Here is a 27,870-nt window from a genome sequence, read left to right as displayed (position 1 = left end):
CCACTCAAAGCAGCAGCCAGCTACCCTGCAGCCTTGAACTGATACAGTGATTCTGTTTTTCAGAATACGTCTTTGAATGGGTTCAGGGCTGCAAGCCCCGAAAAAAGACAATCTTCAACTCAAAGCTACAGAAGCAGGGATGGCAGTGAAAAAATTCTACTTGTGCCCCACTTGCCATGCTCCTGTTCAGTCACGCTCGGCTCCTGTTCCCCCTCTCTCCTGATAGCTGCTGCCCTCTGTTTCTCCTCCCTTCCCCTAATAGCTCACTTTGAACCCTGAGGTATAACTAAGAGATGCAGGATGAAATTAATGTAAGCAGGGTGTGAATGAATTCCTCCCTGACATCTAGCTGGGAGGTGGAGAGACTTCAGGAGTAAACTGTATTTACATGAACACACCTGCTCTGCCAAGATATCCAGCAGATAGAACCATGTTGCTCAAAGTGATCGACTTTGGCTGGTGTTGGGTTACAAACTACTTTAGTACTGAATGTAGGAGTAATGAAATGTTGTTATCAATGTTGTTGTCTTGTATGAATAAAAGAGAGCAGAACTGTGCTTGACCTGTCCCAAATGAGGGGGTCACTGTTAATAGAAAGGACCTTGTTAAGCCAGGGGCTCAAATGTCAGACCCCTGTGAAAGTAAGAGGGGTGGGGACAGGTGTCCCAGCCAGGAGGTGTGGACTCTCCCTAAGGGTCCCCGGTCTGGTTTAACCTGTTCCTCCCCACTGTTTAAAGATAGAGCCAAATAGGTTTCATTAGGAGCCATTTAGTTCTGCCCAGCCTGATGAGAACTAAAAATCACTAAGGGATAGTCTACACTGGCAATGTTAAAGTGCTGCTGCGGAGGTGCTTTAATGTGGCTTGTGTAGTTGCAGCAGAGCGCTGGGAGAGCTCTCTCCCAGCAGTCAAAAAAAACCACTTCCACGAGGGGCGTAGCTACCCTCCACGAGGGGTATGGGCACACTCCCAGCACTGGTGCACTGTCTATACTGGTGCTTTACAGTGCTGAAACTTGCTGCGCTCAGGGGGATATTTTTTCACACCCCTTAGCAAGAAAGTTGCAGCACTGTAAAGTGCCAGTGTAGACAAGCCCTAAGAGACTGATCTACAGAAGTCACAGCAGAGAGGCAGGTGGCAGCAGAAGGTAACTGACGGGCAGCCAGCGAAAGTGGCAAGCAGTCGGGTGGCAGGGTGGCCAGGCAACAAAGAACCATGGCTGGCCAGGTGGCTAGTGGAGAGGAACCGTGGCTGGTGGGGTAGCCAGCCAGATCATGTGCTCAGATGGCAGAGCAAGTAAGGTGCCTTCTTCCCTGGGTGGGAGGTGAACTCACACAGATGCACCTCTGAACCCTGGGTCCTCACTGACCAAGGACAACCACTGTGAGTGGGTTATGGTGAGGGAGCAGAGGGGGACGCAGGAAAGGAACTTTTGGTTGTAGAACTCAAGAACATGAGGCAGAAGTCTCTGCCCCAGGCACACTGGGGTGGGTGTCCTGCTCACAGTATTATGATTATGAATCCTGCTTGTGGCATTTTCCCTAATTAACGTTGGGTGACTTCCCTCCTTTCATTAAAAGTTTATTTTCTACACTCAGACTCTGCTTGTGATTGGGGAAGTACTGCCTCTCAGAGGCGCCCGGGGTGGTGTGTAATTTTCTCAGGTTACTGGGTGGGGGCTTGAGCCAGTTCTGTGTTGTATTGTTGGAAAGGAACCCTTACATATTGAACCCGGCCCTGGTTGCTGCCGGCTCCACCTGGCAGAAGGATTATATTAAGATAAGGAAATTAAGGACTGACAATCAGGCACAGCTTCCTAATGGTAAGAACAAGCTGACCGTGCATAGTGTCCCAAGCAATGGTGCTCTCACCCTTCCTTAAGTCACCTAACAAAGCACTGGAGAAAGTACTGTAGGGAGCACCCAGAATCGTCAGCTCTGCACATGTAACTGGCTGTTGCTTTGAATGTGGAAAACCAGAGACAGAGGAAGGATAGTGCAGTGAGTCAGGTTGCTTGCTTGGGTCTAGGGAGACCTAAATTCAGTTCCTGCTCCACTTCAGATTTCCTATATGACCTCAGAAAAGTCATTTGGTCTCTCTGCTTCAGTTTCCCATTCATGAAATGGGAATACAGGACTTCTTCACCTCACCTGGGTGTCATGAGGAGGAATTTGTTAAAAATTGTGTGGTGCTCAAATACCATGGCAATGGGGACCATAAATGTATAGTAGATTAATAGCAGTGCTGATATTAGTAACTTCTGCTTAATGGCAACACATTGCTGGGAACCAATCCTGTCCCATTCACAGCAGGATTAATGGGATTTGGATATTGGAAAAGGTATGCCACTTATTAGCAACTTCTTTTTTTGGCCTGTAGGCAGGTTTGCAAGGCTGCAGCAAGGGAAGAAAGTGCTAGGATGTACCTTCTCTGGCTGCAGCCCTGCAAACCTGCCTGCGCACAGGGAGTGCACAGGCGGTAAGGGACTGTAGGCTAGGAGGCAAGGCTGTGGGCTGGGCAGTAGCAGGGAAGGTGGCTGCAGCCCAGCTGTTGGAGATGCATGGCACCTCTCCCTACCCTTTCCGGGCTGTGCCCTGCCAAGCGACTGCAGGCACAGAAAGAAGCATTGGAATGTGCCTGAGCCCAGACCCATGGAGAGCACAGGGAGAGGTATGGTGCAGCCTCTGGGGTCTCCAGCATCCCTGCTCACCATAGAAAGCCTCAGCATCCAGGCTGCAGTCCCCCGCTAGAGGTAGGTTTGCAGGCTGCAGCCAAGGAAGGCATACCCCAGTGTTTCCTTTCCCAGATATAGCCTCATAACCCTGCCTTCTGCTTATTAGCAACTGCTGGATAATAGCAACTTTTTGCTGACAACCAAAGGGTTCTAATAAGTGGAATCTACTGTATCTAACATAAGAGAATCCTTCAGGGGATGGACTAGCTGGCTACACTGATCTTTTCGACCTGCAATTTCAGTGATCTCCAGCTAGGTTCAGAGTTAAATTCCCATTGAGATAAATCGAGAAGTTCACAGTTTTCTTAGGACTGATCCAACCCCCAATGAAAACCATGGGACTCTTTCCTTTGGCTTCGATGCACATTAGGTCAGGCCTTAAAGCTCTAGTTTCAGGCTGTTTGTTGGCAGACTCAAGACGACAACACTGCACCAGCTCCTACTTGAAAGACTCCATAGAAGGCAGAAGGGTTAGAATCTTAATTTTTTTAATAAATCAAAGCTTATATTCTATAGAAATGGAATGGACTGCTGGCAGCCTGAAAGAAACTCTCCGTCCCATGGGTCCTGGACTGTGACCAGCTAGTGTAATTCATGTATTATATTACGACCTGCACAGCACCCTACTGACAATCAATGGATTTAAGGCTCTTAAGTGCCTAAGTCCCTCTTGACAATGAGATGTAGGCTCCTCAATCAGTTGGGCATTGCAATGCTGAGCACAGCAATGCCTAAATACCTGTAAAAGTCTGGGCCTTAGTGTTTTGAAATGATAATTGAGTGCACTCTGGTTGAGGCGAGTGTCACCTCAGCAGTATTTCTGCAAAACCCGGTCAAATAACACATTAAAGCAGACCACTGGTGACTATTTTCAGCTCAGATACCATGGTGATGGGTGCGGTATAAGAACCTTTGACAGGAGTCAGTCGGATAATGAGATGTTAAATGTCTTCTTGACTTGTTTTAATGTATGGACCGACAGTTTACCAGTCTTCACACTCCCATAACTCGCATTACTGTATGAACCCGAAGAGGAATACAGCTAACTACACAGCAGTCTTTGAAGCTGGTTATCTTTACAGCCAAAACTTTAAGGCCAGGATTCTCTGTTTTGCCAGTTATGGCTTGCTGAATCTCAAGGGTGCAATCCTGAGCCCTGGCATAGGTTAGAATAGCCTGTGGACTTCTCTAGATCTTATTGCCCATGGTCCCTAAGGGATTATAAATCAGATGAACACAGCTGGAGCACTGCATAAAAAATAATAATAAGCTGGCAGAAGAGCCAGATACACTGGCACTGCACCAGCTAACAGTTCTCCCACACCGAAGGAATTCTCAGCTGGCCAGATCCAGCTTGTTTCTAGCCTCTTTTTGCTGACAGCACAAGAGAGAATATAGCCTTAAAGTTCTTGCCCAATAGAATTTACTACATCATCTTTAATTAACTTATCTTATTTTTAAGCCATTCTGGAGTTAGGGCAGTAGTAATTAATTTATTTTTTTCATTAAATAAGAGAGATTTTAGTATTGTTTCAGACAATTGGCAAATATTTTATTAGACAAAAGAGAAGTATTCAGGGGCCACCTGGTGGCTGTTTGATGTATCACTGCTCCGTATAATCCCAGCATAACCAGAGCAAAGAAATCTGATGGGAATCTGAAGAGTATGCACAGGCCAAGTTCAGCACAGGAAGCAGCTTGGACCATTTTTACATAGATGTGTTTCTGAACATAATCACACTTTAAATTAAAAAACTATGTTAAAATAACATTAAGGGCTAAATTCTGCATTCAGTTACTCCAAAATCACATTGGTGTGAGTTATACATCAACGGTGTAAATGAAAACAGAATTGGGCCACGAGGATCTAATTTAAACCTACAAAGTCTGATTTAGAGACACAGGAACTCAAAAATCGCACTTCAGTAGGAAAATGTTTCAGCTACTATTCCTACAAGCAGTCACATCAGATACAATACAAAAGAATTATTTTGTTCTATTTTTGTTTGTTTACTTTGTGCATTTGACAGTTTTGCATACAGTCAGTTTCACCTAGGTGAAAGGCCCTATGCACCAGTTAAGAGGGGGTGAATTTTATCTTCTTGCCCTGTTTAGTCAGGTAGGGCCTGATCTGGAAAAAAGACTGTACCCAGATGAGTAGCTTACTCACATGAGTAAAGTTACTCATCTGTGAAAATCTTTGAGGGATCAGGCTCTTAGTTCATTTGTCTTTTTTTTTTTTTTTTAAAGGAAAATATCATTCAAGAGCACTGAAGTTGCCAGGCTTCTCAAGGGTAGCTGGTATAGAAAGGGAGGATGGTCCAGAGGTTAGGTTACTAGTTTGGGACTCCGGACACCCAGGTTCAATGACCTGCAGTGTGACCTTGAGCAAACCACTTCATCTCTGTGTCCCAGTCCCCCATCCCAGAGGTGTTGCAAGGACAACCGCATTAAAGAGCATGATGCAGTCAGATACTATGGCAATGGGACCATATAAGTACCTTAGCTAGATTGGTGAAAGATCAGAAACTTCATTTTTGAAAAATTGTCTGATTTCAGGCTGTCTTTCACTCTGTCTTTAACTCAAGTAGTTCAGTAGTTCAAGGCTTTTTGCTTATATTTTGGGCCAAACTCTACTTTTAGTCACACTGTGTAAGGCAAGAGTAACTTTCACTGAATTTGGGCCGTTATAGGTAATGCAATATGTTTAGTCACAAGGGCTACATTCAGCTATGACATTATTGGCAGGTAAGTTCCATGTCAGGTGTCTGATCATGCTCTCACTGACATCCATGACAGCTTTGCCACAGAATCCAATGGAAGCAGGAGTGCAAGTCAGTCAGAAAGAGGTGTGATAGCACGAATGGTACTGATTTGACACTGGGGGTATGTCTACCCTGCATCTGGGAGCAAGCCTCCCAGTCCGGGTCCACATACTTGTGCTAGTGGGACTTTCACTAGCGTGCTAAAAATAGTTGTGTTGCAACGTCTGGCACAAGCCCCACTAACACAAGTCTGTGGGCCCAGGCTGGGAGATTGGCTCCCAGATGCAGGGTTGACATACCCTAGGAGAGTATGCAAGATAAGTAACCTTAAAAGGCAGGTGCCGCTACTTTATCTTACATGTTCTTTTTAATTGGTTTACCTGCAACCAACATCCCTTCTCCACCACTGCACATAAGTTACACTTGTTTTTGTCCATCTACTGAAACCAAATCTGTGCAATTTATACTATGTTATTGCTTAAACCCCACGTGTACCTTACAGAACTGTTTATGTCCCCACTTAGTTGGATGAAATGTTCATGAAAGTCTGCTTATGCCTGGCCCAATGGAACAAGGGTAAAATTTTCAAACATGCCTACGTCCTTATGACTTAGGAGCCTAAGTCCCATTTTAAAAGGTGATCTAGGTATTTTGCAGTCTACGTCTCAGTGAAAGTCAATAGGACTCAAACTCCTAACTGTCAAAGTCATTTTTGAAAATTGGACTTAGAGGCAGATTTTTAAAGGTGTTTAGGCACCTAACGATGCAGATAGGTGCCTAGTGAGATTTTCAAAACACCCATTGAAATCAATGAGAATTTGGCACCTAAATGTTTTGAAAATCTCACTAAGCACCTATCTGCATCTTTAGGCGCCTAATTACCTTTGAAAGTCTGGTCCTTACTCTCATAAGTCACTTACGCATTTTTGAAAATGTTATCCCAGATCTAATGATTCTCATTTATGCTATTGCCACCCCGCTGAAAGCAGAAACTGTGAACAGAGTTTGACTGAATTAGGTTAAGCTAAGGTGACAGTGATGAAATTAAGTCTGAATTTCGTCGCTTTCAAGAGTTGAAAAAAGACCTTTTATGTAATTGTCACAGAGTTTATAAAAACTGTGTATTACTCTCTAACAACCTCTGTGAAGGGATTCTGAGCTTCTGTAATTATTATTCAATTCAATTACTGATGTACATTAGGATGGTCAGGAGTCCCATGTTCCAAATCTGAATGTCTATCGCTGCCAAAAAAAGTATGTAGAAAACAAATTTGATAGTGTGCTACCCTGTCAGAGACTCCAGTTTGTTCTTTGAATATATATATATAAATAAAATTGGTCTTAGATATTTTCATTTCCAAATCGCTGAGCAACACAGCTGCCAAATTATAGCTTCTTCAGTTTCAGATGTCAAAACATTCTCAGTTTTTCTGCTTCTGTCTGTGCAAATAAAAAAAGAAAGAAGATAGAAAAAACTGTTCTAATTTGAAGCCCAGAAATACTGCTAACTGTCAAAGTGAATTTCAAATAACCCTAAAAAGGACGGTTATATCTGATGGATTATATTGACATATTTTTTGTTTCTCTTTTTAATTTTAATAATGGATTTTCATGAACAAGAATTGGATAGAAGCTGCCCACAGAGTGCGTTCAGTGTGGGCTGTTGTCTTGTTGGCTCCACCACAGTGCATCGTGAATTTAGTTATAGTTGGGAGACTGGGTAGTTTATGAAATTAGCATTGGATTAGGGAGTCTTTTACCTTTATTACATGGGTTCAAATCTAACAAAGGTTGGTAGTGATCAAAATATATCGCATCCTGACAATTGTTTGGTGCAATATAAGAAATTAGTTGGTGGGACTTAATCTATGTCCAAATGAACAAGTGCCCACATCTTAACCAGCACCAACAGGAGCTCCTTAACAGTTTCTGACATGCCACAAACTCAACACGTTTGCAGACTCTACTAGACTACAGATGAGAAACCCTTATAGAAGGTCCCTCTAGAACAAGAATTAAGTCTCTTAGCAGAATGCTATGTGAGAACTCTGCACTGCATTGCTCTTGCTGATCCTCCTCTATAAACACAGAGGACTTCAGCTGGCAGGATTGTCAATCCAACACCTTTCATCAGTGGTAAATCCAATGTTTTAAAAATGAATATTTAAGATGCAGAAATCCAATAAAGTCACATTTGTTTACAAATTAGCAAACTTGAATGGACCTTCCCCTGTCAAGTGCATTTAGACCACAAGACTTTAGCACTAAGTGAAATGTTTTCTACTGTTGCTAAGCCAAAGTGATTGCTACCAACGGACCTGGAGAAAATGTAGGGGGAAATCCTACTCCCTACCACCCTCTGTGGGGATGGAGGGCACTGCTAGGAGCAAAATCAGTGCAGTGAGAAATCAGGACTAAATATGTAGATCTTGTGGAAATGAGACATGATCCCCTTCTCTAAGCCTTGTTTTAGGCTTCAGAGAGTTCAAATGGCTTTGTGATCCCTTAAGAACACTGTTGGCAAGATCAAACACTGCAAGGAAAGAAACTAACTAAAATCACAATCCTCCTTTCACACCTGCTGCCTATCCAGATGTGGGTGCAGTACTGAGAGCCAAGACGCTGGGGACAGGAGGCCAAATCGAAGCTAGGAACTTATTTAAAACCATAAAAATAAACTTTTTGTTTTTTAAAAAAGCTACGAGAACTCTGGGTGAAATCCCGGCCCTACTAAAGTTAGTGGCAAAACTCTCATTGACTTCAACGTAGCCAGGATTTCACCCCACATCCCCAGCAGTGGGAGCTCCTTTGGGAAATGCAGAAGGTGTTCTCCACAGGCACGGGTCCGGCGGTGGAAGCAGGTGCGTAAGTAAGAGAGAATAACTCTCAAGATTGCTCTTATGACCAGGCATGGCAGAACCATGAAGCTAGCCCATGAAAACAGAGATGTAACACAACCTTAAAGTATTAGAATGAAAAGGTTTTTTGGACTTTGAGGTCATGGCTAGATTCTCCCAGAATTTTCAAAACGGGGTCAGCAGGAAGCAAAACACTCTAAAAGGAGCATTCCTATGCTGAGCTACTAACCGGGTGAAACAAAACAGGAGTTTTCTCTGCCATGGGCTGCTTTCCAGTGACCGAGTGTTGAGGCTGCAATTGCTCCAGCTGCTCCTGGAGTCTCTGTCTCCTGTGCTTCTCTTTCATCTGCTTTTCCTTTAGGGACAGCTCTCTCGGGCTTTCTTCTGCCCTGCAAAATATAATATAACATACAGATCCTCCTACATTTTATTCTAACTCAGGGGTCTCAGCCCCCTGTTTATACTCACCCTACTTAGATATGCACGCAAATCCTTCAGATGATTCCTTGTGGCTCATCAAACATGACACTGTATACTGGAGACAAGATGTGAACTGGTGCAATGGTTTTAGGGGGCCCTTCTGATACCTGAGGAGGACCCATGTGAAATGATTGGGCAAAACTGTGTAAAAACAACACTAGAAACAGGGAATGGGAACAGGCTCAGACCCAGGTTAAGTGCTGGCAAACTGCTTGGAGGCTGGAATATGCTGGTAAGATGGCAGCAGTCTGCCTAAGCTTGTTCCTGATTTTCCCCCTTTTTCTCTCACCAAAATTCCCTGATGGATTCCTAAAGCCTCTTCTTCCTCTCTTCTCCCACATTTTACAACAGACTTTCCACTGTGCCACATCCTGCTGTGTTCAGGGGGCTGCGGATGTTAACTGCTGTTTCCAAACTTAATAACATGCCTGATCATTTTACAGCACCTCTCCCAAGCTCTAGGTGCTCTCACATCACAATGTCCAACGCAAAAACTGACGATCCCTGTGATCTGTCCCTACCAGCCACTCTAATAATTACCAAATAACCCAGCCTCTAGCCGCCCTCATATCCTCCAGCTTAACACCTCCACAGATGCCTGATATCTTTGTGAAAGACAAGATGGGTGAGGTTATATCTTTTATTGGACCCACTTCTGTTGGTGAGAGGGACAAGCTTTGGAGCTCTTCTTCAGGTTCCTTGTGGCATGCTCAAAAGAAAACAAATCTGGGTTCTGCCAGACCAAACAAAGGCACATGCTCCATTGCTAAGGATCTCTCAGAAAAAACACCCTGCAACCAGCCTCCTGTTAGCTCAAGAGCTTTGGTCATTGGCAATGGTGGCAATTTAATGCTGGGAGAGAGGCAGTCTCTGGGACAGGCAGGTATGAGACATTTAGAGGTTCACAGGTCAAAATCAACACCGAGAACTTCACCATGACAATATCATGCAGCCTGGGCAGGCTATGGAACATCAATGTAATGGGCTCCCTGTGTGAATCACAGCCACATAAGAAGGCAGATGCATACAGCCATTATCACCAGTTTCATCTCAAGACATAACCTTACACAGAATGTGCTACACATGTCTAGTCTCGAGGTGGCAGAGGCCTGGATAACTGAAGCAAAGTCGCTGTGATTTCTTTTATTAATACCATTTTTAATTCTCTTTCCCTAGCCTCCCAAGGCATTTCATAGCTCTCTCAGTTCCTCCTGGGCATGCTTTGTAAAAGATAAAGACATCATCATATCTGGCTCTTATACAGGTTTTCATCAGTAGTTCTCAAAGTGTGGTACAAAGGAGGTCAATGTCATTATCCTCATTTTACAGATTGCAGAAATGGAGGGGAAGTGACTTGCTCAAGGTTATCCAGCAAGCTGATGGCAGAGCTGGAAATAGAACACAAGTCTCCCTAATCTAAGGCCAGAGCCCTATCCACTGGGTCCAACTGCCTCTCTAAGCAATTAAGCAAGAGCCACCGGCCTTGACTGCCTCTCTAGCTAACTGAGCCAGTCAACTTTGCACCCCTAGTTTGCAGCCAGTAATATGCTCTCTAGGTCAGTGGTTTTCAACCTGTTTTCATTTGCAGACCCCTAAAAAATTTTGAATGGAGGTGCTGACCCCTTTGGAAATCTCAGACACAATCTGTGGCCCCTCAGGGGTCCACAGACCACAGGTTGAAAACCTCTGCTCTTGATGGATGCTTAGTGGAATGGCATTCAGAATCACCACTGATGGCTTTACTCCAAACTCTCTTGTACCTTGGGGATTCTGCTGCTTTATTTAGAGGGGGCTCTGAAGCACTTCCTGAATGTAGTGTGTCTTCAGTCTCTTTCTGGTTTTCCCTTGAAGAATCAGCTTCATGTTTCACATGGTTTGGCAAGGGGGGACTTCCCCTCTGAGAGTCTGAGCGCACCAGCCACCTGGAAGTCACCTTGTTTGCCTCCCCTCTCACTCTTAGATAGCGTTTTCTCCTGATTTTCAGGGTGCCCATCTCTTCTGGGCTCTCAAGATCCTGGCTCACTCCTTCATCTCTTAGCATCTGCTTAGAGGCCTTGTTAGCAAGAGGCTGAGATGCTTCTTTACGGAAGTTACGGAGTTGCTGCAACAGCAGGCTTTTCCCAGTGCAATCCCTGAAAATTAAAAATCAAATGGATTAAACCAAGGTAAAGCATTATAATTAGCAGCTCCTTACTGAGGAACCTAATTTGATTGGCAGCGCAAAGCAGGGCACAGAAGACCACCTGGATAATGGTTATTGATGTCCTAACATTAGCTCAAAAATTATAGAATATGCTACCATGAGCCCACCTGGAATTCTTTGGGCTTCCAGGTGGTTCAGTTAGACATTGCTGGATCGATCTAGGATGGTAACACTATGAACATCGACAGCACTCATGAGGCTCTGGTGACATTGTCCTTTGTGATGAGACTAGTTATTTGTCCCTGCAGAAGAAGCAATAGAGGGGATGGCCCGTTTGACTCTTTACTGCAGTGGGCTGTGATCTAGAACGGTTTATGTTATGGACAGCTCCTGGCTCTAGAGATGGAGGGACAACATTTTCAAAGGCCCTTACATGACTCAGGAGCCTATGTCCCACTTCCAAAAGTGCCATATGCACTTGGAGCCCAAGTCTCATTGAAAGACAATGGGATTTAGGAGCCAAGTCACTTTAGAAAATGGGACATAGGGCCCTTTGAAAAGGTTACCCTAGCCCTCCGTGCAGCTGTCCTGGGATAGGTATTTGACCAGCATTGCACTCACTCTTCCTGGTTGTCAGGCAGAAGACCACAATGCCTGTCTCAGGAGCACTCAGGAAATGGAATGCTGGCATGGAAGTCATAGAGTCCACAGCTCCCCTCATGGAGCCCTTTTCCCATCCAGCAGCCAGTCAGGTAGGTATAAAGAGAGAGGATAAGATTCCCCCCAGTAATTCCTACAGGAGATAGGAGGGAGGTGAGGGAGGCCTTCTCCCTCCCAACACTTGAGGAAATGAGATTGTTGAATTATCAACATCACAATTCTGTGATTTCCCTAGGTCATGATGATGGAAAGTTATGGCATCATATTGCAACACAACATCAGGACACAATTGTTTTGTGGCTGCATGTCATTTTAATGTTGAAGGGACTCCCAAGCTGTTTGGTAAAAGGTGAGGGCCACCAGTTTTTGGGCTGATTTCAGTGTCAGGAAGGGAGCATCACAGATGTCACTGCTCGGTTCTGAAAGAGGCAGCTGAGAATTATCTGGACCCGGAGAATTGGCTTTGTGCTGTCTGAGTTTGATATTACAAGTGTTCTGGCTCTGAAGAGTACACACCTGCATGCTGTTATGGTGCTGTGCTAACTGACCTTGTACTTTTCAGAACACAGAGTATTCTACAGCTAGGCTTCCCACTTCTATTTTCTTAAGGGTCTCCTCTTTTCTGTCTCTTATTATTATTACTTTATCCTGTGACCTCTTCTAGAGATGACAAGACTCTCCTGGACACCTGAAACCCCTGGCTACTGTAAGTATTGGACCATTAAGGGGAATGACTAAGCAGTGTGGGTTTGCTAACACCTCCCCTGCCAGATACCAAAAATAATGAATGTGAACTGGATGACATTCTCAGCATCCATAAGGCCAGGGCCTCAGATTCTAAATCTGTTGCCAGGTAAGCTGCTAATGTAAGTGCAGAGTGACGATTGTTCATTCCTGGCTTTGCCTCGACTGTGCATTGATAGCAGTGGCGCCAGCAGAATGCCTTGGTATAACAGACCTTGGACAATCATGAGTAATTTGCAAGAGCAAAGAGAGTAAGTTAGCAGTAAGGATTCTATTGACACATCCCCATGTCTCTGCAGTGATTCTGATTGGATACTTGTCTATCTCCAGTAGGAATAGATGTGATAATTAAACTCCTTCTATGATTGCTTCTCCTCCTGGGAGGCAACTAGTGGGGTAGGGTGAAGACATTGGTTACCTAATCTGACCCTACTCCATACAGAAATTTAGTGAATGAACCAAGTGGAGTTTGCTGGCCCTGCTAGGGAGGTGAGGTGGGAAATGTCAGGGGCCAGAGGTGGTGCATGAGTACAGAGATTTCTTACACCTGACCCTGGGGATCTGCCAGATTTGAGGGCACTTCTGTGTCTCCCTGAGGAGATCTTCAGAGATTTCTCCCTCCTGCAGGCTTTACCCTGGGAGGGGACTATCTAGATTCTAGCTCAGTGTAACTCCAAACAGATCAGTAGAGTGACAACAGCACAAGGCCCAAAAAAATGAGATCAGAATTCAGCCCAAAGATTTTCTGCCTGCTCAGATGACCAGATTTCCTAACGTGGGAACAGGGAAATAGTAATATTTGTCAGGCATTTTATTTATTTATTTGGTTTTAAAATTGCTAAAAAATCCCCAAAATTCAATTGGCCAGGTCTTCTTTATATGAGTCCAGATTTACACTGGTGTACCGCCCAGTGATTTCAGTGGAGTTTCTCTGGATTAATACCAGCACAAATGAGAGCACCTAGTGCGCCGGATCGCTCCTGCTTGGTTCTGGTATCTGACTATTTCAGTTGCTAAATCATTCTGAGTGGTTGGGCTCTGTTCCTTGGCGAATCATTTATTCTTTCAAAACTATTTTTAAAAATAAAAGTAATTGGCTCTACCAAAAACAGAACAAAACAGCACATTCTGCTTGTTCCTTCTACTGCACTAATTCAGGTATAAGTGCGTCATTAAGATCCAGGGAACGGCTTCTAAAGATAACAGCGAGCATACATGGGTGAAGCGTGTAGGCCCTGACTCAGCAAGATACTTAATCATATACATAACTTTAAGAATGTGAGCAGTAACTAGTCACATGCTTAAAGTTACGCACATTCTTAACTACCTCGCTGAATCAGGTCCTGAGTTTGGCTATAGGGAGGTGTTGGCATCCCTGCATACAGAAGCATTTACAGTTCAGGAGTTCCTTGACTGTTCACATTACCCCAGACAAATAAGGAGATCTGAATTTCTCTTCCCACACACTTCAATAAAAAAGCATTCTAGATCAATTTCTAGCTTCTGTTTGATCATTTTCCTAAAGAGGCTGGATATTAGTATATACCCATAGTCTTTTAAAATGTTTGATTTGGACTTATTTAAAAACAAAGTGGCTCAGAAAATTTTTTTCCCTACTGTCTGTGTCTACTCTGCACGTGTCTTTTGAGCCATGTCTGTTTCATTTACTGACAAAAAAAATTTTTTTTACTCCTGATATCCCTGTAGATTCCATATACTGCAAAAAAGCAAGGTGAATTCTGTTTTGCCTCAAGCATTAACAATTATGTTCTAACTCCAGCATCTTGATTGTGGCTGCAGCAAAAAGAACACAAGACTAATCTGCTAGATCCAGACTGAAACTTTTTGTTTCAACGATTGAACTGAGCAGATTTGCTATGAGAGTCGCTGCTGGATAATATTTTAATAGGTGAGATCTCACTCTCAGTCTTTTTTGGGATCATTTCAATTTCATGAAAAGGTGAAGATTCAAGTAGTTTGTACCGTGGTCCTTGGGAAGAATCTTGCACTCTCTCCTTTGTTTTCTGTTGGTCCTTAACTGTTGTATCCTCCTCGTCTTCAGTGGAGCTGTCACTCAAGCTATGTAGCAAAGAGATCTGATTACTGGACACCTCTGTTCACGGTCACAATATCAACAACCAGCCTGGGATATTTATTCATAATGTGCTGTCTTAGTCACGCCTGAGATGGACGTTTAAAACAATGGGATGTTAAAGAAAATATATGGAGTCAGATCTGCAGCTGATATCAACTGGCACAGCTCCACTGACTTCACAAGAGCTAGATTAATTTATACAAGCTGAGGATTTGGCCCATAATCCAATAATAATAAAAAAATTAATTAAATAATAATAAATCTTTTCTTTCTTTAAAACTACATGGAGACAGCTCCTCAGGGGCATCTTCCCAACAGCAAATACCCAGTAACTGATACACACAGTTTGATGCCCTAACAACATGATCCACTTCGACAACATAACTCATCCTGGGGTCATGAAGGATAATCTTATGCTTGTTTTTACTGGAACAACTTGCTTTTAGCTAAATTTGAGCCTGTAGTAAAATTTAACCTCCCTGTGGGTTAAATTAGAACTCATTAATGAAATACATTTAGACCCAGGGGTGTTAGGTGAGTGCATCTAAAACATCTACTTGGTCTTCATTATCTACAAGGTTTGTTCAGACTGCTGTTTTCTTTCAAACCATTTTCTAGCCAGCACCATCGCTAAGGATCTCTGGGAAAAGAGTACAGAAGTCTCTGCTTAGTTGTTGATAAATATTGTCCACTCACCCTGTGGACATGCTATGTGTCCATGCATCTTGGGGAGGAAGCAAATAGCTCTCTCAGACTTATTAGCTTTAGCATTCTGCCAGAGCTTTTTGAGTCTTTGGAAAGAGGCCAATCTCCCAGAACTCACCATCTAGGCACCTCATAGTCTCACAGGAGACTGAAAAAGCAGAGCCAGCAATCCCTTGGTTGCCCATTTATCCTGGATTTCAGATTGCATAGTTTCCCTTCCAAATGCTCACTCACTCCACCAGAGGGCTACCCTTTCCAGACCAAGGGCAAGAAGAAGTGATACAGCAAAGAAAGCCTTTCATGGTACGGCTCACCATGGATATGGTGTTCGCAACAACCTTAAGTTCGTGCCCTTGGTCCCTCGTTTCTCACTAACATCAGACCCCAGAAGTTACCTTTGATTTTCAACGGACGGTAACGCTGATTTGTGTGATTTAGCATCCCGTAAATCAATGTACACTGTTGGGAGCTCTGCTGTATATTGCAGTTTTGGCATATCCATACTTCGACAGCTCTGGGAAGGTGACGGGAAGATGACTTCTCTGAGAATATAAACCATTATTTCAATGTATTATTCATCTTCCCAGGAGAAGAGTTCCAACAGGACATACATTTGGAATGAAAATAGCTCAAGAAAGGGACTGCACTCCTGGCTATTACACAGGTTCCAACTCACGGTCTCTGCATGTGGCAGAAGGAAACGCTAAAGATTTACAGTCTGTCTGTTTCCAAATAGTCAACTGTACTGGATATCTTTGAGGAATCTCCAATTTTCAACTTGAACAATGATCTTGCTCAGTTAGAGGCACAGACAGCCATATAAATCAACATGACCAGACTGGGCAGAAAATAGTATTTTCTGATCCCCTCAGAGGAGATGCCTACACTTGTCTGCTAAGAGACCTGATGGTGATGCTCTGATTTTTATCCCCAGCTGGAGGGGAGAATCTTCTGACCTCTCAGGACTCCTGGTCCCAATAACCATTATTTATTTCTCAAGCATTGATGGTGAGGTTGGCACTGTAGAACATAGAAAAAGACAGTCCCTGCCCCAAAGAACTTATAATCTCAAGACAGGCACAGGTTTGATTACAGTAACCTCCTCCTTGGGCTTCTTGGACAGTCCTCTCTCTCACTCCCATGTACACAAATTGCTGTCACTAAGATCACATTACATTACTCCCCTCTTTGAAAGCCTCCACTAGTTCCCCCATCTTCACAGCATCATGTTCACATTTCTGGTCCTGCCCTTCAATATCCCCATAACTCTGCCCTTCCCTAATAATCTGCCTTTGTCTGTTATTGATTTGCTCCTGTCCTCCCTGCTCTGCCAACGATGCCATCCTTGATACCCAGTTTGTCTGCTTGTTTCACTACCATTTCTTCTGCACCACCCTCTATGCATAGAATGTCCTCCCTGAGCGGGTCTGGAAGGCCACTGCTTCTGTGCATTCAGATTCCTCCTCAAGATCCAGTTCTACAGTGATGCCTGAAAAAAATTACACCCAGCTAATAATGGCAAGGTCAGAGGCCATTGAGAGAAAATACAAACCCCAAGCCCCGCATGGAACGATCAAAACATGGCCACTCATCACCCTGATCACTTGGCTTGTCTGCTCAACCCCATTCTCCCACACTTCATCCATTTCTCTTTTTAGATTGCAAGCTCTTCAGTACTCTACTGGAAGACATAAGCAAAGACAAATACTCTGGCAGAGCCAGAGAAAGGATGTTGTATTTGTGCCCTTCCCCTCTCCTAGAATGCTGCATAGAAAGGCACCTTACGGATGACAGTCAAACACTATGACATGGAGCACTGACCCTTAGTTTGCTCCCTTATCTTGGCAAGCCCTGCACTGTCATGGATGAGTCTCCCTCTAGAGCTAGTCATTGTGGCTTAAGTCAGCAAGGGGGTTGCTCACTTAAGGCCTGAGCCAGCACCCATGGAAGTCAATGCGAATCTTGACTTCAATGGGTACCTGACTGGGACCTTGTTACCACATGGCTGAACTGGGGTAGTTGGGGCACTGGTGAGTAGATTCAGATCATACCGCGTTGGATTTTCAAGGACCCGAATGGAGTTAGATGCCTAAATCCCATTGAAATTCAAGGTGATTTAGGCACCTAACTCTTCTAGGGTTCTTTGCCAATCCCACCCTTTGAGAGCGACAGGCTCTTTGAGCCCTTCACTGCTGCAGAGATTGGCTGACTTCATCACAACCTTTTTCAATGGATTGGCCTGGGTAACTCTTGTTAGCTTTTCTTTTCAACACCACCATAAACACATGCAATTCCTCACCTTACAAAAATAAAAATACTGTGCCACATTCATACTGTGCTATTCAATTCCTGCACCCAAGTGAAATCATTAATTCCCAGACATTCTTACTATAGTCCCAACCATAATCACCCAGTATGTGCAAAAATTAACTCCTAGAGAGAAGGACCTACTTCTGATCTCCTCGGTGTTCTTGAAAGTGAGCAAACGTGGCCAATGGCTTCCTGTGGCGTGGAGACAATGCTTTGGACTGCTTGGCACACAACTCTTCTAGCTTTTCCATGAGCCTACTTTGGGATCTAGCAACCAAGGCCTCTATGGATGAACAGAGATGACAGAGAACTATTTACTACAGTCTTGCTGTTGTAAGAGCCTCCAACTTCCCCTTTTGTGCCTTATCACTTTCTCTACAGAGTGTCATGGACACAGGAGTGGTAAGGAGTTTATTGCTAGTTAGCTGCAGTCAAAATCTGGTTTCTCTTCAAAACCAGGCCAATAGTTTAATTTTTAAATAAACTTAAAAGAAACCTATGTGTAAGGTTCTAATGGTCTAACCTTCCTTTGCTCCTGACTGCCATCACTTGGCTTGTGCCACTGCATTCCCTAGAAGCTGGCCTCTGGAGTACTGATACAGCATGGCAGGACAGATAAATAGGGCCAGATTCAGCAGGGAATACAAAAGAACATAAACCAGTGTAATTTACACATTCTTCTGCCTCCTTGTCAAGCCACTTACACTGACCTACAGTCCCTTAGGTCAGTGTAAAGAAATGTAACTTACACCCATTTACACTTCCGCTTGGAATTTGGGCTATGGCATCCAGTAGGAAAGGCAGGATGGACTGTTACAGTATTAACGGAAGAAGACTTAGGGAGGTAAACAGCAGGGAGACAGAACAGGGAGAAGGTAAAAATGGGGAGAGGAGAACTGATGGTATTTACCTGACTCCCTGAAAATATTCCCTGTAAGGAATAACATACCCACAGTCAGGGATCCACCCTGCTTGTTTCAGAGAGGGGAGAACAGAAACATAACATGCCATTCTTCAAATACATAAAAGATTTTACACAAAAAGCTACATTAAAAAAACACCACAGTTGCAAAGTCAAGCACTCAAACGTTGAAAAATTCCAACATTATGACTGACTATGCAATTTTAATTCAGCTGCATTGTGCATATGCATTATGAGACAGCCTTTAGTGACATGATCACATACTACTTTTTTCACAGGACTGCTGCCTCATTCAGCAATTGCAGGGAAAGTTCTATTAAGCACATGAAATCAGGGGTTACAGCATGCTCAGTCACACCGCGGGGATGGTGCATGCACAGTACGCAGGAGCGATGAGGAAATGGAGCATACCTAGCAAAGGTGGAATCTTCAGAGAATTTAGCTGCCAAACTCTAACAAGTCTCTACTGAGCAAATTGAAATTTTTCAAAGGCTTAGTCAAATTTAGCTAATGTTTTCTGGGACAGCAAAAGACATCCCTAACACCAGAGCGACACTCCCTCCAAATTTCAAGTCCTTGCTCCAAAGCATGGAAGTTCTAGTGCTTCTCAACAAAACAGCTATAAGAATTTTTTTTTAAACACAAGCAAAACATATTTTCCCTAATCTCGTTCTTGACAGCAGCTTAACCTTTTTTTGATAAAACTTGAAAGAAAAGAAAAGAAAGAAAGAAAGAAAGAAAGAAAGAAAGAAAGAAAGAAAGAAAGAAAGAAAGAAAGAAAGAAAGAAAGAAAGAAAGAAAGAAAGAAAGAAAGAAAGAAAGAAAGAAAGAAAGAAAGAAAGAAAGAAAGAAAGAAAGAAAGAAAGAAAGAAAGAAATTCAGCCTGAGGCAAACACCCAGCATGGGAAATTTCAGCCCAAATGCCTTAAGTCTGACAAAGTTATAAATGAAAACAAGGTCTTTTAATAGAAAACATCAGCCAACATTAACTACAGTGGCACTATCAGCTCAGTCTGTATTAGTAAATTGCAATAATCAAACCTGGATGTCACAAATACATAGATCACCAAGGATGGGTCTGAGTCTGACAGTACGTGGAACAATCTTCTGGCCCAGTGGCACGTGGAAGTGTGCTGTTTTTTGTTGCCATGATTATTTTAGTTGGGTACTAACGTAACCTAACACTTAGGGTATATCTACACTACAGACTAAGCCTGAGACCCGGGTCCAGCAATTGTAAACCCAGCTTTACGATGCAGTGTGGATGCTCAAGTGTGGACTTGGAAACACCTAGTCCCACAAATCTGGGTTTACAATGCAGTGTAGACATACTCTGTGATGCTGCATTAGCAACCCAAGAAGGGCACCTCCACAGCTATTTCCAAGTGATGTAAATAACAACTTCACTGCAGAGACTTCAAACAGAGATTTCAGCCCTGGGTTTCAAAGTGCGGTGACCTAGCACTGCGACTCCCCTCTTTGGATTTAAGATTAAAGATGAAGAACAGAAAGGGAATGATCCTGAGATGCAAGTGGAACTGCAATGGAAGAAACTGCATTAGTCTGAACTGCTCTCTTCATCTGTGAAGGGCAATGACACAATGAAAACTACAACTCAAAGTCTAATCAATGTACAAACCATTAGGTTGAGAGGTCTGGAGAGGGTAGAAACATATGAGTGGGTGGGTCCCCCAAATGCTTAACCCTGAGATTTCTATTGATTCTATTTACATCAAGAGAGCACTGTATGTATCTATAAGAACTCTTAAAGCAGATGGATGCTAGCACTTACAGAACCATCATGTCTGAGGTCATGGACAATGCAGATAAGGGTCACATCTTAAACTATAGACCTATACAGTCATCCTCTTCCCAGATTTTTAGTTCAGTTATTCAGGCAAAATGCTTTTTCCTCCTCCTCACCCTGAGGATTTCAATTTAAAGTAACCAGAGCCTCCATTTTCTTTCCTACTTAGCTTTAGCTTTGCAATGGCATAAGAGGTACCTTTTCTAGGGAGCACTTGTTATAAACCTTTTGGAGGAAAAATAATTGATGGTTCATTTGCAGACGTTGGGCCAGATCTACAAAGGTACTTAGGTATATAAAGAAGCAGATAGGTGCTAAGCACCTCCGTGAGACAGATGCCTAATTCTTATTTGCTTTCAACATAAATTAGGTGCCTAACTCACTTAGGCACTTGTTAGACACCTAGGGAGATTACCTGCATCTTTAAACACCTAAATACCTTTGCAAATCTGGCCCTTGCAAATGGTGCTGGATGGCACAGAAACTTAAGGGCCCACAAGAATGATTCAATCAATCTTTCCAAACTTTAAGGTGTCTGATTTTTTATTTTTATATTTTGAAATGGGGAGGATTTTGTTTTTTAATTGTTTCTGACACTTTTTAAAAATTTGTTCTTTCAAGTTCAGTTCAATCCTAAACAGTGACTCTGTACAGATGACAGCGTGGGGCTCCATTTTCATTGCGCATCATTGAGTTGCAGATCAAATCTGATAAGCTTGCAAGTAATAAGCTTGTTCTCCTGCCTGCTACTCCTGCAAACTCAGCCTGGGGTCTCAGAGTCAGGCATTCCTTCTCTCACATGGTCATCTGTAACAAAGTTTCTACAAGCCAAAGTGGGCCCCCAGTGACATCTGTGCAACCCCATTAGCCCTCAGTGGGTTTCCATGGGCATAACTGAGGGTCTAATCTAGAGACACTGGGGTTGCAGAGTTGTGTATGTTGAGGGAAAAATGGAAAGAATGAAACAGTATGAACATGTCTCCAGCTCTGCGGAGAAGATGGAGCCCAGTCTTCAAGGACTCTCAGAGCAAGAAGTCCTCAGCTGACAGGCGCACGCTTAAGACATGTCTACCCTACATCTGGCAGCAAACCCCCCAGCCAAGGGCAACAGATTTGTGCTAGCAAGACTCGTGCTAGCATGCTAAACAAAGCTGTGTAAACATTACTTTGACATTGCAGTTCATGCTAGAGTTCAGGGTTCTTAAGCCTAAGGTGGGGGATGAGGAATTTGGCACGCAGTCTAGCAATGGCAATGCCATTCACTGAAATTTGGCTTGGCCACCCCTCTATTGGGATGGGGTAGTGGCCAAACATGAATGAGTAGCACTGAAACCCGGTGCACCAGGTCACATCTCTGCTTGCTAAAATTTGGCCCAGCTGCCCCCAAGCAGCACTGTGTGCCAGGTCACAACACCCAGAGCAGGGAACCATGCCCAGCCCTGCAGGACAGGAGCCGCAGCTAAGCAGGGAGTGTGGGGTGGGCTTGTTTTCCAATCCCTGCCTCCCCCCACCCATAGGCCTGCAACCCACCATTTGGGAAACACTGCTAACAAAATATTCCAGTTAAAATTTCCAACTAAATGGAAAAACCTCAGGTAACAGAAATATTATCAGCAGGAGTGACACCTACCATCTGCTAGTTAGTGTGGAGGGGGTATATTCTCCCTAGACTCTATAGTAATCTGACAATTACGTGCTGTTATAATAATAGGTGCCTTTAGAGAAAGTGGGTCAGAGCAAATGGTGGTATGAATTGTCATAGCTCCATGGAAGTTGATGGAGCTATGTTGATTTACATCAGTTAAGGACTAACTGGGCCAATATGTTTCTCTTTTAAGATAATTAACAGGCTAGTTCTAGGCTGGCATCAAGAAAAATAACCTTTCACCTGCTACTATTTTTCCATGTAGCTTCAAAAGGCCATAGCTGTTAGAAGTGAGTATAAATGAGCATACAGAGTAGGGGACATATTTTAATAAACAAAGGGCTAGTGATCACTTAAAACTTGCAAGCAAAACCTTTTCTCTGGATGTTTTGAAAACCTGTTCTCTACAATAGGACATGCAAAATGAGAAAGTTACTCACCTTGTGCAGTAACATAGGTTCTTCAAGATGTGTGTCCCTGGGGATGCTCCACTTTTATGAGTGCAGTGGCACACAAACACCTAAAGTAGAGCACCCACAGGGGTACACATCTTGAAGAGCCTACCTTACTGCATAAAGGTGAGTAACTTTCTCTTCATCAAGCGATGTCCCACTGTGTGCTCCACATTAGATGACTTCAAAGCAGTGCCCTCTAGTGGAAGGAGGGGGCTTTGGAGTTGGAGTCGTAGCAGATGAAAGTACAGTGTGATCGAACAGGGTACTGGAAGATGCATGTTGCTGTAGTAAAGCGTAATGCTGGGTAAACGTATGGGGTGAGGGCCAGGTTGCAGCCCTACAGCTTTCCATGATGGGAACATTGTTAAGAAATGCTATGGAGGCTGATAAGGCTCTTCTAGAATGCGTGTGGATCCCCGTATGAGGTTGTCAGTCATGCTGGAGGTAAAGTTTTATGCAATGTTATCCATTTGGATAGCAGTTGTTCAGATATGGCATTGCCTTTTAAATCGGTCAGCAACTGAAATGAACAGTTTTGGGGACTTGCAAAAATATTTTGTTCTATCAGTGTAGAAGGCTATAGCTCTGCGGACATCCAAGGAGTGTAGTCTGGACTGTCGTCTATGCACATGTGGTTCGGGGAAAAATGTCAAAAAGTGGATTGGTTGGTTGAGGTGAAAGGATGAGGCAACTTTAGGTAGAAACTTGGGGTGTGGCCTGCGGGATACTTTATGTTTGAAGAAGACTGTGTAAGGTGGGTCAGCCATGAGAGCTCCCTCCTAGTGGATGTAATAGCCACTAGGAATGCAACCTTCATGGAAAGATGTAGCAGGAAGCTTGTCGCCATGGGCTCAAATGGAGGGCTGCTGAGGGTGTGGAGGACTAAATTGAGGTCCCATGGTGGGTTAGGATTCCTAACTTCAGAGTAGGAATTGGAGAGGCCTTTGAAAAAGCGTTTAGTAAGTGGGTATGGAAAAGTAGAAAATCCATCTACTTTGTGATGGAATGCTGTGATTGCAGATAGATGTACTCATATCAAACTCACAGAAAGGCTCGTCTTTTTTAGTTCTAGCAAGTAGTCTAGTATGAGTGGTAAGGGGACTGACAGAGGTGTGGCCTGTTTGCGTTGGCACCATGAGTCGAATTGCCTCCATTTATGCATGTATGTGAGTTTGGTAGTTGTCCTACGGCTGTTTAACAAAAAGTTTTATATGCCTCTGGAGCATGTCAGTTCAGATCCCGAGAGCCAGGCAATAACCACGCTTTGAGTTGGAGTCTTTGAGGATCCTGATGGATGACACAGTGTGCGTCCTGCGATAGCAGCTGAGGTAGAAGTGGGAGCATGCATGGTGGACAGACCACCATGTGGAGAAGGTTTGCCGAGACCATGTGGGGGCTATTAGGATCACTTTGAATCTGTCCTGCCTGATCTTGTGAAGCATGCAGGCTAGGAGAGGGTGGGAAGGAAGGCGTATAGGAGGGGAGTGTTCCATTTGATGAGGAAGGCGTTGCCAAGAGAGCGTGGACCGAGTCCTGCCCTGGAGCAAAACTGGGGGCATTTGGTATATTGTGTGATTATGAAAAGATCTATTGTTAGAAACCCCCAAGTCTGAAAAATGTTTAGGAGCACAGCATGCGTATTCAGCTCCCACTCGTGACTTGATAGAAGTTCCTCCTCAGGGTATCCACTGTGATATTATGACAACCAGGTAGGTAAGAGGATGTAATCTGGACATTATGCTTGATGCATCATTGCCAGAGTCACATGGCTTCCACACAGAGGGAGTGTTATTGTGCTCCCCCTAGGAGGTAATGGACACCCTTGTCCTAGAAAAATTGCTACAGGATCTCCCCGAGAATATCTGAGTCTGGGTCAGGCGACATCAGCCAAGTTCAGTCGATGCAACGGTCAAGTTGACTGAGGAATACAGGGAGGCAGATGTCACCCGAAAGGAGGGCCGACCCTATAAGGACATAGAGTAGGGGAAGAAACTGAGGGAACCCCTCCCTGGGAAAGGCCCAGAGAGGAAGAAGGAGGAACCCCGAGGAGCTCCCAGTAGAGCTGGCATGATTGTCTGCAGACAGTGCGGGCAGCCAGGACATAAAAAGGGAGACTGCCTTGATATGGAATGTTGGTAGGCTGTATTTTGTGTCTGGTCTAATGCTGGAGGGCAAGAAAGGGGTCAGAAGCTGTCCACCATCCCAGTGGATACTACTTCAGCCTGCTCGCTTGTCCAGAGGGGGCTGATAAAACCACACTGGATAATTCCAGGTGCACAGATGGCCCTGGAGTGTATCCACGGGGACAGGAGATACTGCCTAGTGGCCCAGGTGCCCCTAGAAGTGCGGGGCAGCTTTAAATGGAAGTGGGTTGGGGTAGTAGAGAGGTTACCATACCCCATTGTGTTGGGTATGGACTGGGGCCCTCCCCCCAGAGGGAAAAGGAAAGGTTCCCAAAGAAGGGAGTTGAGATCCCTAGACAGACAAGCCCCAGTCAGGAAGAGGACCAGGGTCCTTGCGGAAGCAAACACAGAAACTCTAGACAAGAAAGCCCAGATGGGTAGAAAGAGAGGGAGGAGTTGTGGGGGAATTGGCCAGCCGAAGCCCCTTAGTGGAAGAAAAGGGGCAACTGGAGCTCCCCACAATGCAGCTCCCAGGAGAGGAGACATGGACTCCGCTTGGTGGCTTGGGAGAACCCGAGGCCCAGGGTGTCCTTGAGAAGGTCAGGATGGACCCCAGCCCCCTACTGGAAGAAAAGGAGATAAAGGTGAAAGGATGCCCACAAGGGTGTGATTGGTGTGAGGACCTGTGGGTGGCGGCAGAGCTACAGGGGCATCCACCCCCCACAGTGTACTTTCTGCAGGGGTAGGGGGAGGATGAAACACCACGAAAAGGATGCCGGGGAATCACCCAGAAGAAGGGGAGACACTCCCCTGGCTGAATCCCACTGGTAGGGGGTGAAGAGGACGAGGAAGGACGAACCTGGCAATTCATTAAGTGAGGGGAGGTGTGTTCAGGGCGCTGGCTAAGAAACTTTGAGCCAGGCCTCTATCACACCAGCTTCAATCAAGAAAGGAGAATTGGAGCTGGCTGAGTAAGCCCAGGCCTGAGTGGCATATGGGGAACAGCTGCCGGCCATGTTAGCCAGGGGCTATATAAAGGCTGGCAGGAAAGAAGCCAGGGAGTTGGAGCTCGTCCCTGCTGGCTGCAGGAGTTAGCAGTCCCTGGGGCTGTGATACTGAAGTTGTTTGTAGCTAGAAAGTGATGGGAAAGTAAACTGAAATAAAGAGCACAGGTGATTGCACCAATGCAGAGGTCTCCCGCTGGTTTGTGGGAGCAGCAGGGGCAGTAGGTCTTCAACCGTCGACTGTACTGGTTTTGGGAATCCCGATCGATGAAGCCAGGAAGCCCTCCTCATAACCACCGTGGTCGCTATCGATCTTGCTGCTGAATCTGCAGAGTCAAGAGTGGCCTGTAATGCTGTTCTGGTTATGAGTTGACCTTCTGCAATAACTGGTTTGAACTCTTCCTTTGTCTCTTCTGGAATAAACTCAATAAATTCAGAGAAGTTTGCATAGTTATTGTGGCCATATTTTGCCACTAACACTTCATAGTTAGCTATTCTCAAGTGTAAGGTCAAGAAAAAGTATGCTTTGCGGCCAAAGAGGTTGAGCCACGTCCAGTCTTTGTCATAAGGGGTGTTTCTGGGGTATTGTTGTCTACCCCATTCATTGACTGTGTCAATCACTAATGAATTTGGCATTGGATGCAAAAGGAGAAATTCAGTTCCCTTTGCAGACACATAGTACTTTTTAAAATCAGACCTCTCACAGGTAAGTGGGATCGTTGCTGGGGTTTGCCACAGCAACTTTACAGGTTCCGTAATCACAACATTCATAGGAAGGGCGATTTTGAATGAGGTCTATGTGTGCACAATATCTACTAGTTTATGTAGACACTCCTGGACTTCTTTGAGAAAAATGTCCAGTGAGGTGGCAACTCTGATAGAGGTCTTGGAATTGTTTGAAGTCATTACCTGTGTTGGGAGGCGGGGGCATAATGGCGTCATCAGGTGAAGATGAAGAGATATGGACTTCAGGTGGGCTGTCCTGGTCAGAGAGTTCTTCCTCCTCTTCATCCCCCTGTTCTGAAGTTTCAGGTGGTCCCTGTGCTGCTGATAAGGGTGATTGCTGTGTGCTAGCTTTGGGAAGGATGGCAGATCTATGTTGTGATGGTGGATATGCTGTCCATTGGCTCCAAAATAGCCACTGGGGTGGGAAAGGCACAGGTGGCATCCAGGGATGTCCATACCAGGGTTGGTTCTGAAGGTCCATCAGGCAGGTCTTATATGGAGGGGCAGGCGTGATGGGAGCAGCACAGGGGAGGAATGTTGTGGAGAGTGCATGACATTATCTTCTCCATCTTCATCCTTGCTTGAGAATTGTGGAGTGGAAAGAGATGGAGAGCTGGGTTGAGTAGGTACTGCGAGGACAGAGGTACCCAGGTATTGAGGAAACAGTGAGGAAACCAAAAATTTTTGGTGCATGAATTGCTGCAAAGTGGATGCCATCGGTACCAAATGCCAGTCAGTGCCGATGTGTGACTGGAGTGCAGGATGTGTGCACTTGGCGGTGCCGTCAGCTGTGGGGGTGCCAAGTGTTTAGTCATCTCTGGCAGTCCTGCAGCCTGGGGTTTCATTTACCCCTTATTGCCTGAGTCCGAGCACAGCTGCTTGGTGACTTTCGTTTTCTTGGTGCGGAAGGTCCCATTGTTTGGAATGACTGATGCAGTAGGTCCTGAGAGTGTTTGCCTGCTAGAGGAGCGCCTTTTCTTGACCAACTCCAGAGTCAGGGACATGGTAACCCATTTTTTTGCCGCCTTCTTGGCGGGTTGATTAGAAGCCTGGGCCATGGAAGAAGGGCCCATGTCAGAGGCTGTAGTCTGCGATCTCTGGCTAGGAGGGGTGCGTACCTCAGGCTCAGACGCTGGACGGAGAGACTTCTCCATGAGGAGAAGTTTGAGTTGGAGATCTCTCGCCTTCCTGGAATGGGCTTTGAGGTTGTGACAGTGCGAGCACTTCACTGTCTCAGCAAGACATATAATTGCAAGACACACTGAGAGTGCCCATTCAAGAGAGGTATAGAAAGCCTGCAGGTAAGACAGCATTTGAACCCTGGGAAGCCAGGCATGCCCCTTAGGGAAGGTACTCGCCCCATAAAGGGAGATATGACTATTGAGCTGCAGCGGTGAAAACTGAAACCTACAGCCCTATAACAATTTTTTTTTGAGAAAACAAAAAGGACAGGGATAAAGTAATAAAGATCTCTAAATAGAAGAAAACCTAAAAACTAGGGGAAACTATGCTACCCAGAAATCCGAGAGGCGCTGCTAGTTGCTCCAACTTGAGCCAATAGTGGTAGAGAAGGAACTGAGGGAGGGTTGGTCGCACAGCGCCAGTTAATCGCCTGAAGCGACGCAAGATGGGGACGGTGCATGTGCGACCCCACTCGGCACTGCTTCCATAAATCTCCAATTATGAGCGCAGGGG

At 44.7% G+C, this 27,870-nt stretch overlaps 1 protein-coding gene across 11 annotated transcripts in view; it reads right to left on the bottom strand.

Moving 5' to 3' along the window:
* DNAAF8 (dynein axonemal assembly factor 8) overlaps positions 1-27,870 on the bottom strand; it is a 151,494-nt gene that overhangs the window by 109,274 nt on the left and 14,350 nt on the right. For 10 of the 11 annotated variants that reach the window (XM_073362825.1, XM_073362831.1, XM_073362826.1 and 7 more), the window contains exons 6-10: positions 17,635-17,776; positions 15,579-15,725; positions 14,367-14,462; positions 10,597-10,968; positions 8,586-8,745 (exon numbers count right to left, since the gene is read on the bottom strand). In XM_073362825.1, coding sequence (XP_073218926.1) covers positions 8,586-8,745; positions 10,597-10,968; positions 14,367-14,462; positions 15,579-15,725; positions 17,635-17,776 — 917 coding nt within the window. Of the gene's footprint in view, positions 1-8,585; positions 8,746-10,596; positions 10,969-14,366; positions 14,463-15,578; positions 15,726-17,634; positions 17,777-18,403; positions 19,077-27,870 lie in introns of those variants that run through there. The other variant, XM_073362836.1, reaches the window with a different exon arrangement.

The sequence above is a fragment of the Lepidochelys kempii genome, chromosome 10 (genome assembly GCF_965140265.1).
Source record: "Lepidochelys kempii isolate rLepKem1 chromosome 10, rLepKem1.hap2, whole genome shotgun sequence".
NCBI lineage: Eukaryota > Metazoa > Chordata > Testudines > Cheloniidae > Lepidochelys > Lepidochelys kempii.
The sequence above is the reverse complement of the archived record's forward strand: the minus strand, read 5'-3'. Positions and strand labels throughout refer to the sequence as shown.